Below are 10,523 nucleotides of genomic sequence, written 5' to 3'. Positions count from 1 at the left end.
CTTGTATCGACTTATGTCATCAAATGGAAAGCACCCAAATACTCCATCACTTGCACGCGATCGAGGATGCTGCTGCGCATTCGTGCGCGCGAACAGTAGGTTGATTTTGTAAATCTTATCGGATCTGTCACGTGTCTTAGAAGATCTCCTGCTAATGATGTTAATAAGCCATCGCGATTCCGCAAAACACACGCAAAAGTCGTCTCGAGTATTTTATACGAATATGAGAAATGCCAGCATCAATTAAGTAATTTGTAAACACTTGTGCATACAAAAATACATACATCGTTGTGACAAGTCACAATTGCTCTTGTCACAATTACTTTATGAAAAGCGTAAATTACGATACGAGTAAGACATGGTCTTTCCAAGTCACGCGTATTTACGAAGCACATCTAAAGATTTTGCTATGCGAAATTGCACATATTTTATTTTTATACCTTAGTCACGATTAACGTGCGACCTTCCTTTACCTCGCACACTTAAACGCAATTTCTTGTGCTTTATAATTTTTACGAAACTTCTCTTCGGAGTTTATCGAAGTACTTTTTCGTACTATATACATTCATAAATATACATAAAAAATCTATACATATATAAATATTTAAATACATATAATTGTTTTTATTAATTAATATATATAGAATATAATAATAATAATAATAATAGTCATCATATAATGATAGCTCCGTCAAATCAATAATTTAAAATGATTCAGAAATAGCGATCGAACGGTAAGAGCAAAAATAAAATTCTGTACGAATGCGATTGTCGCGATCGAGCTATTACAGTACTGTAAAACGCTCTCTGAATGATCGGTTACATCACTATCCAAGCCTCCTTGTTTACGCATCACTGTTTACATTCTGTTACCTTTTATCACCGACAATTTAACGTTTGATCGACCGTTCAGTTGAAAGAAAACGTTGGTCTTATTATAATATCGCGTATCGAGCACTTCAATTTGCCAATAATAATACAATAATAGCGATCCAGCGCGTTAAACGTTACCGATCATAAAATTCCGCGGCAGGAAGGCATATCGGCGATTCGCGATTGTCCGCGTACTCACTTTTCTTCAGAGAGCGCGAGATCTTCTCTCTTTTCCCTCGGGATCGATCGCGCAGGTGCACCGTGCGTGCCTACACGGGAAAACGTACGCGGATGCTGCACACGAACGAGACCGCGGAACGTGACGTGACGTGATGCGACGTGGCGCGGCGAGGCGAGGGCGAGGGCGAGGGCGAGAGACGCGGTAAAAGATCGCACGCAGGTCCAGCACGCGCGCGCGTTCCGCTCGCAATAGGAGATGACCAGAAACTGTGCCAAGAACAGTGCCGCGGCGGCCGCGCCAAACCGCGATGTGGCATACACCTACGACGCCGTCCAACACACCTACATCGGTGCCACGGGTCGGGTGTACACCAACACCGCGGCGACGACGGGAAGGCCTACGCGGTGGACGCGCCGCGGTGCGCTACCGCGACTTACGCGAACAGGCGATGTATCGCGATCGTGAGATGCGGTAGGCGGTAGGAGAGCGCGGGGCTCTCGAGAGTAGAGCTCTTTATGTACCAGAGTAGCGCGATCCTTTTATTTCAGCCAAACGTCGACAACTTTCCTACCATTGGCCATTTTTACCACTATTTTTCTTCTGATTGTCTGTCATCAAATAAGTATAGGGGAGAGTGGTCTAAATCGGATTCGTGTTCCAAATAGGACCTTTTTAATTTAAATGAATACGCTTTAGCAGATTTGTGTACTATTTATAATGTAAACTTATAAGACATCGAACATGTGATAGCAGTTTGACAGTTACTCTGTCATAACATTCATAAAATAGAGGCAAATATTTTAGCCATCTTCGTGCGAAGATATTTAAAAAAAAAATCCTCGTAAGTCATTATTTAAAAAGTATTAAAAATTTGAAAAGTCATTGATTTAAGATAATTAAAGACTGTAGAATTAAAAAATATCAAGCATTTTATGATCACTTTTGCGGTTTATTGTAAAATTTGTTCCAAAGTTCGAAAGGACCCGTGTCCAAATCGGACAGTACAGTGAATAACTTATAGGTCTGGTTGTAGTACTGGTGATCGGCTGATCAGATCTGGTCCAAGCAATTAAATCAGTAAAATATCATGAGTCATTAGACTCAGATTAGTTGAGTTTTATTGATTTCAATTCTAATAATATAAACAGTCAGTAATTTCTTTTTCCGAAAAAATTTTTATCTTTGACTATCGAATTGCTTAATACAACTACTTTTTACTCAATATTGACAATACTAAGAAAAATACATTTACGATATTTTAAAATTCTATCTAAAACTCCATAAAAATAGAAGTTTTCGATTTGGACCAGGGGATGGTCCGATTCGAACCGGAAAAAGCGTTTTTGAATTTTCCATTATAGTTTTACACAGGTGAGAGATATGTCAAAATAATCTTAAGCAAAAATGAAGGGAATTAAATGATCTTTCCAACGACACCTTTGATTTTACGACCGGACTTTATTTACGCCTTATACAGAGAGCAAAAACTGCAAATAGATCCGATTTAGATCATTCTCCCCTATTATAAGTAATTATCCAAGTAGAAGTCATTATGATCAAAATGACTCCAAAATAATCATTAAAAGTCGTTTTTCAATCATTTTCGATTCATTTTAATGTCATTTTGACATTATCGTGACTTGTTCTGCTTGAGTTATAAATGTATTATAAGTATATTATAAGTAATAAATATATAATAAGTAAGCTTAGTGTAATTCTTTAATATGATATGATTGGTCATAACATGACCTTTGCGCTACTCCGGTACATCCAGAGCTGCACTCGAGAGAACGCTTTTCTTTTTTATACGAATCTCTCTCCGCGCGAGACTTTATCTCCCGCTCCGAGGAACGCGTGGCTGGCTGGAGCCGCTCGTGACAGGCCGAGGGTAAACTTTGCCGCTCATCCGATTCTCTGTACTAACACGTCGCGCGTCTCGCTCCCCCGGGAAAGTCTCGGCGTCCGCGACTTTCCACGCGAGCTACATCTTTCTGTCAAACTCCTTCGACACGGTCGTTAATTCCGAGGAGCCGAGCGGCGACGATTAATGAAATTTTACGTAACTTTCCTACAGATCTAAAAAAGTATGTTTTATTCGACATTTCGTTCAGTTTTCCTGATGAGAAATCATGCCCATTTTATTGAAATTTTCTGCGCGTGAAAACTTACCGCTTTGCAAATACTATAAATAAAATGAGAAACTCACAATATTCTAAGACGTAGTTGCAAGGTCAAGAGTAAAATGTTTCTGCGTTCTTAGGAATATAACTGAATTATAAGGACATACAAATGTGATACGAGTAAAATTGCTTTATGAAAAGCGTAAATTATGATACTAGTAAGATATACCCTTTCCAATCTATCTGCAAATGTGTATCGCGATTTACAGAGAGTGACGTGTATAATTATGTATATCGTTGTTACGCCACAATGTAATTTTCCGCTATAGGTTCTAGAAGAAAGAGTCCAAGACGGAGTCGACGTGCTGCACTAACGTGCTCGTTAGTTTGCGCACGTTGCGTGACCTCGAGATAACACCGCGATGAACCGACTGACATTGCCGCTATATTTGCGCACAAAGGTAATGAATGGTTTTACATTGGCGTGTGGATGACTATTCCATATCAACTGAGAAACGAGCGTTCGCTGCGGCAACTCTGAGTAATTAAACCTCCCATTTTTTGCATATATATTTACATTATGGATTATATATAATTAAAAAGTATATCACATATATATAATATACTTTTTATTAGTATAAAAGATATATGTCTATCGTATGTAAAAGTAAAACCGCTTTTGCAATGTTTATGCTAGAATGGAAAATAACAATTGCAATAATTGGATTTAGTTTAGTACAGCCAATTTGTTCTCGACCACATATTTTGTAATTATCATAATTTTTGAGAATTATAATCCGCGCGCGTCAACTTTGCAAAATATTGTAAAAATATACTCCTTAGTTATAACGGTATTTTAAAAAGATATACAAACATACTGCAAATAAGTTTAAACAATTTTAGAATTTTGTTTTTGTAAATGTTAATATAAAATAGTATTAAAAAATAAAAAAATATTATTTTTTAGAAAGCATATCTTTGAGAAATGTTGAAAGAATAACAAGTTCAGAATTAAAGGGATGGGCGGAATAAAAGCCTAATTACAAAATCTTGATATTTATAAAAATTAAAATAACTTGCTCCTTTTTTTATTATACATAAATGAATACAATATTAAATGAATTTATGTAATGTTTTTAAGAAGTTACATGTTATAAATCATCTCTATTACGATCAATATTACATGAAAAAGCTAATTGCCGGAAAAAGGGCCTAAGTAGAATTGTGCATTAATTGTAATTGCAATTAATAATCCATGCGGATAATTTCATTCAAAAATAAAGTTAATATTATATAAAATGTAAAAAAGGATAATTTTTAAAAGTGTATCTTTGATAAAAATGAAAAGAATAAGTTAAAGATTATGGTTATAATTAATAGCGCATTTCTCTCGTTCAAGATACTCTTGAAATGCAGAAGTGTTAAACCAGTTGCAGGTTTTCAGGCATACGTTATCTTACCTTTGTTGTACAAATGTGTTAAGAATACATTTTTCTTATTTTTTATAAGATTCTTATTGTCTTATTTTTTACTTATTTTTATATAGTTAATAAAATTCTTCATTTTTAATTTTAAACATTTAATCTAAAACTTTGAAAATCTTCAAAATTTAAATTTTAATGCTCCGTCCTCAGCGTGATTTACATTAAGAAAATAAAACATATCCGAATTTTACATGTCCATCGATGGCAGGCAAACGTGCAATTGTTCTGTCTACTTAACCTATTAGGTTAAGTAGACTACATTACAAAAAAAAATTTGTCTAATAAAAAAAGTTCAAAATTAAAAAGTTTAAGTCGAGAATGATTTTAAGGGCGGAAAATAAATTCGAAGTCAAATTGGTTTTAAAGTTTCGGCTACACGATGTTTGGCTTGCCTCTTGAACTACAAATATTATCCGTAAATGTCTTAGGCCTGGTAAATATCTCAATCTTAATAGCGTACATGCACGACTAGTAACAGTACTTTATAGAATTTAAATAAAACTTGAAGATTTCAATTCTTTTACAATACTTTTAGAATTGTAAATCTTAAAGGTTAATTTCAACAAGCACACATTTCAATTATATACAATATATATTATAATGTTGCATATTTATTAGTTACAATTGTACACTTTTACATACATATTGATCATTTAAATTACTATATATAATTATTGTAATTACAATATAATATATAATATTATAATTATGTTCTAATATTTGATAGTTATGTTCTATTTTAATTATTTTATTAGCAATTTAAATAATTTTTTAAAATTAACCTCGACTTTCAATTTTAACATCAAGAATTTGAAATTTGCGCATTGATATTTATCCTACTCAAATTAAGTGTGTTACATCATTTATCAAGGCCAGCATCACTTTAAACTGGAACTGGTTCAAGTGGGACCAGCAGCTAAAGAAGATCTCGAACGTCTCAGTTTCACAATCCGATGAATTGGATGTAGAGAATATCGACTGGCTTAAGACGAGTTAGCACTTTGTCTTGTATACTCGACATAAAAAGATACAATTCTTATTGTATCTGCTGGTATAATCTAAAAATATTCCTGCCATAGAAGTAAGAGCTAAGGATGAAAAATTTCTTCAGTTCTATCATGGATTGTCGTCACACGATTTATCATCGATCGCATCTTGCCCCTCGCATACGTGGCTAATATTTACACAGTAGTGACGAGAAGCTGGCAGAATTTGCTCATATTTTGGATCATACTCAGTTTTCTTAAAGATATCATTTTGGAAGTTGTCGTGTTTGTAATTACTTTGCTGCTATGGCATGCTACGAAGGAAAGCTTCCCGACATCGCTCCTTGTTGAGTTTATTATAGATAAAATAATAAGTCTAGGTAATAATAATAATATTAATAATAATAATAATAATGATAATTGGTAAATAGAAATGGAATTGGTCAGTAATAAGAGGTACACAGATGTAGTGCAAATATATTCTCTAAGTTTCTTGGAGTGGAATCTCACTCTAAAGAACGAAAATTGAGCTAATCTTGAAAAAGAGTGACTCAATTTTTAATCTCTAAGAGAAAATTTCACTCTTCAGAATGAGATTTACTCTAAAAGTTTTAGAGAATAGATGATTAAATCACATGTTCCTTTTTTGCTGCAAAAACCTTAACTATTCCAGGTATCTCGATCGGCAAATTGGTCACGACATTCAAATGGTATATGCAGCTACAAAAGGTGGCAAAAATCCGCAGATTTACAATAATAGCGCAGAGAAGTATCGCGAGCATCGCTAATGTTCCCGGCAGAGTTGGTCGTTCTCTGGATGATGAGTGTCTTGGTATAGCGATAATTAGACGAGGCAAGTATGCGAGTCTATTAAATCTGGACAGGCACTCTGAGGAATCTTCCAGCAGAACGAACGCGAAATCCTTGACGACCTTAGTCACTGACGACACAAGTAGCACGAATGGCACGAATGGCACGAATGGCGCGAATGGCGCGAATGGCACGAACGATTACAATTCCGACGATTTGAGCGTGGCTGAAAAATCAATGAGGATGCTGAATGTAACCGCGGAAGATGTGATGGATGCGCGTGCCAGGATACAAGAGCGATCTTACTGGAACGAACAAGACGCGATTGCGAATGCGGAAACACCTGAAGTGATAAAAGAAGTAATGAAGCAACTTCCTTTGGAAAAGAACGAAGAAGAAATAATCAATGCAGCAAGAAATACACAGCTAACGGAAGATAATTCAACAAAAATTGTGAATAGTACCTTGAGAAAAAAAGACATTACGGAGTATATTCCAGTAAAAAAAAAAGAAGAAAAAGGTAATGAAGAAACTATTCTGGTTGACGAGAAAGAACAGATTTTGACCGAAAATCAGAAAAATGTTTCGTTGAAAAGCGAAAACGTCACATCTGACAAAGTAGATCACGCGAAATCAACGGAATCTCATGATATTTATGCGACATCGAAGAAGAAAAGGAAAGAGAAAAAGGAAGGAGTTGAAAAGATCGTGCAGTGTCCTTCGTTTCAGAGTATGAACGCAAGAAACACAGAGGCTAAACCATGTGCTTCCCTCATAAGAAAATTAGAAGCGAAGTTCTGTCCCGTTTCTGTAAACCGACAGAAGTGGATCGATAAAGTCGATAGTAAAGGGTACCCTTATGAAGTCAACACACAATTAACGCCAACTACTTCAAGCACAAGTAAAAAAGAACGTTATAAGATCCTGAAAATCTCATGTGGGTGCCATCGTGCTTTGCGTAACAGTTCGAAAAATGGGAAACACGTGCGATCAATCGGTATCAATGGTAAAAACGTTGAACTTGATATTAATAGAAAAGAGTTTGGATCTTTTAGACCTATCGTCAATATGCAGAGAAGCAGGATTGACAAATCCGCGTTTAAATATTCAGAAGTGTACCGTTTAAAGAAGCAAATTCAGAAATGGGAAGAATCTTACGGTAAGCACTCCTGGGGAAGCAAGTCTTTAGCTGAAACTGCACGTTCCTCGGGATATGCAAAAAATGTCTTTGATGCATCTGATAAGTTGTCTGTTGTAAATTGTCGAAAGAGCGTTCAGACTGAAACTTATGATGAGTCGATGATGAGCGATTCTTTGAGTGAGCGACACAGATTGAAATACAAACAGAAACGAAGTAAACGACCGGTCAATTTGCGTTCCGTTCACAATGTGGCATTATTTAAAGAAAAGAATTATTCGGAGGCATGTGAAATGAGCATGCAAGCTTTAGAAACCAATAATAATTTTATGTTGGAAAATAAAAGAGAAACGAAAACGAGAAAAAGGCGGGATCTGCTGCCGGCGAATCGGAAACTGTTGATCGATCAACGCGAAGCGATAGAGTTGAAAGCTTTAAAAGCTTATAACGAGCTTACCTTGTCAGATGATAAGAGAGAATTGGAAGTAAGAGAGGACCGAGATTCATCGTTGAATTACGGACGATTGAAGAAGGAATCCAAAGTACCAGGCATGAAAGTTTTAAAAACTTATAATGATTCCTTATTGGAAGATAAGAAGGAGATGGAGAGACCGAGAAGATATAATTTGTCGTCAAGTTTCCAGCAATCGATTGATGAACGAAGTACCTCGAGAGTTCATAACAAACTTGAACGATCGGGAAGCAAGAGAGAGCTGCAAACTAGGAGAAAACGCGATTCATCGAGAGATGAAACGCTATCGGAATGTGAAAAAGTTGTCGAGACTCCAGCGAGCGTCTCTAATCATCTTTCAATAAGTAGTTGTGAGAGTACCATGATCTCCACACATCAGAACATACACAGCAATTTTGGTCTACACGATCGTTACGCAAGACAGGCACGTATGTCACTAAATCTCTGGGAGATTACGAGAAACATCGAATGGACCGTTCATCCGCGGGGTATTATACTCATCAATAAGAATCTACAAAGCCAATTCTTAAAGAATGAGAGATTTCGCGAAAGCCAACAACACGATATTATTGATGACAACACTGCCAGCATGTTGCACAGCGCTTTCTTCTTTAAACCCGAGATCATAACGCGGGTCTTTCGTCGCCCTCACAACCAGACGAGGATCGACGAGTTCTTCTCGAGGTTTCCGACGTTCCTGCGGCAAGACTTCGACACGGAGTTTGTCTGTCAAATGAACAATGAGGTGGTCGTGCGCCATTGGAACTCGCCATTCGACTGCGATCTCGAACGGATGATGGGAAACGATCGAAACAATCTTGAAGAGCAATTCAACGCTAATGACAATCGTAATAACACAAGCGAGCACGATCACGATCTGTGTATAATAGTCATTGATCAGGAACAGGTTTCCAACGAATCGCAAACTGCAATAGAAGATTCGATGATTGTTGAAACTCAGGAAAACACGCGTTCGAGTATTGAAAGGATTCAAATGACGAATGTTTTGGTATTCAATGAAAATTATAATAGCGTGGAAAATTATAATGCAACTAACGATAATTTGCCAGTTCAATTGATCACAGATGCATTAAGAAATTTCAATATCGAGACAGAAGGAAGTATACGCGATGTTGCATTGCCGATCGAAGAACGCGAAGACGTAAGTAATGTGAATGAATGTAATAATTCTCAACCTCGAGAACTTAAGATGGATGATATAAATTTCAAAGAAGAAAACAAGAACGAGTGTGACAGAATTTCTTTGTATAAAAATGCGGATATTGACGATACAATCCACAAAATTGAGCAACCACTGGATTCAAACGATAATTGTCTAGATAACATAAATGTTACATCGTATGTTAATTCGTTAGAAAAATTAGATAATTCGAGAGATGAAAAATATTTAAGTACAATCGATGTTCATTCTGAAAGTGAGATGTGCGAGAATAATTTATCTCTCAAAAATACTGGTAACAATACATTACAATTATCCGATAATAATAATAATAATAAACAGTTTAACACGTTGGATAATGAAACTGAGAAAAGTACGTTTAATCATGTTTGTAAAAATTCTTCGAAATTATCTTCCTCCAGTCTATCGTCACTTATTAAATCAGATAATTGTCATGCAGTAAGATCGAGTGGTGAAAAACTACAAAAATTAACCCAGCTTTCAGATAACGCAACTACGTTGAATGATCAAAGAAAAAAATCGGAATTGAATTTAAAAGATACGAATTATACAATTCCACAACTTTATGATAGCATTTCGCAATGTCGGAGTGTCGAAATTTTAAAATTGGAGACCATGATACCAGATGGCATAAAAAATCAGAACGAAAATAAAGATGAAGAAGTAAATGAATTTTTGGCAGAAAAAATGTTCAAGATACATTCAAACGATGAGCTCCAGCAAGACGATAGTTTTTATGATAGAAATGATGATACAGGAACACCGGTTTCGTTTGACGACAGTAGTTTGATGGAGGAATTTTTAAACAACGATCCCGTGCCACCTTTAAACTCTTGTTACTCTTAAGGGAGAAATTAGGTATTCTCAACAATATATTCTCAATAATAAAAATATGTATTGTTAACTTATAACACAGACATTTAGGTCCGTTTCCACAAGATATGGTTATCTAAAGATTAAAGGCTACCAAGAAATTCATGAATGAATTTTATTGATGAATCTCTTGGTAACCTTTAATCTTAAAGTAAGCATATATTGTGAAAACAGGCCTTAGTCTTTAAATAACATTTTGTGTATAATCATCATGTAAAGTCATCTAAAAATTAATCCGTATAACACATGAGAAAGATAAAGTGTCGTGGTTAATTATCAATTTTCATTATTAAAATACATGCTTTATTAACTAGTCATAAAGTAATACATGCTTTATTAATCAATCATAAAGTAATCTTCTATGAATGCAATAAAGAGATATTAC

General features: G+C 35.6%; 2 protein-coding genes across 2 annotated transcripts in view; one reads left to right on the top strand and one right to left on the bottom strand.

Moving 5' to 3' along the window:
* The window catches only part of LOC108764768 (uncharacterized), a 9,833-nt gene extending 8,477 nt beyond the window's left edge, over window positions 1-1,356 (bottom strand). The window contains exon 1 of the mRNA XM_018513146.1: window positions 1,073-1,356. The gene's annotated coding sequence lies outside the window, so the exon portion shown is untranslated. The remainder of the gene's footprint in view (window positions 1-1,072) is intronic.
* Window positions 1,357-4,875: 3,519 nt separating this feature from the next.
* Window positions 4,876-10,236, top strand: LOC108764746 (protein PFC0760c). The gene is made up of 4 exons (XM_018513108.1): window positions 4,876-5,091; window positions 5,530-5,650; window positions 5,770-6,024; window positions 6,318-10,236. Exons 1-4 carry the CDS (start codon window positions 5,038-5,040, stop codon window positions 10,109-10,111), a joined length of 4,224 nt encoding a protein of 1,407 aa, XP_018368610.1. The 5' UTR covers window positions 4,876-5,037; the 3' UTR covers window positions 10,112-10,236.
* Window positions 10,237-10,523: the final 287 nt, after the last annotated feature.

Source organism: Trachymyrmex cornetzi, unplaced genomic scaffold (assembly GCF_001594075.2).
Source record: "Trachymyrmex cornetzi isolate Tcor2-1 unplaced genomic scaffold, Tcor1.1 scaffold45, whole genome shotgun sequence".
NCBI lineage: Eukaryota > Metazoa > Arthropoda > Insecta > Hymenoptera > Formicidae > Trachymyrmex > Trachymyrmex cornetzi.
This window is presented reverse-complemented; position numbering and strand designations above follow the sequence as displayed.

Coding starts and splice junctions, on each gene's coding strand:
- LOC108764746 (XM_018513108.1), top strand. CDS start 5,038: ATGTTTGGCTTGCCTCTTGAACTACAAATATTATCCGTAAATGTCTTA. Junction 5,092..5,529: donor CCGTAAATGTCTTAGGCCTG/GTAAATATCTCA, acceptor TCATTTATCAAG/GCCAGCATCACTTTAAACTG. Junction 6,025..6,317: donor AGATAAAATAATAAGTCTAG/GTAATAATAATA, acceptor TAACTATTCCAG/GTATCTCGATCGGCAAATTG.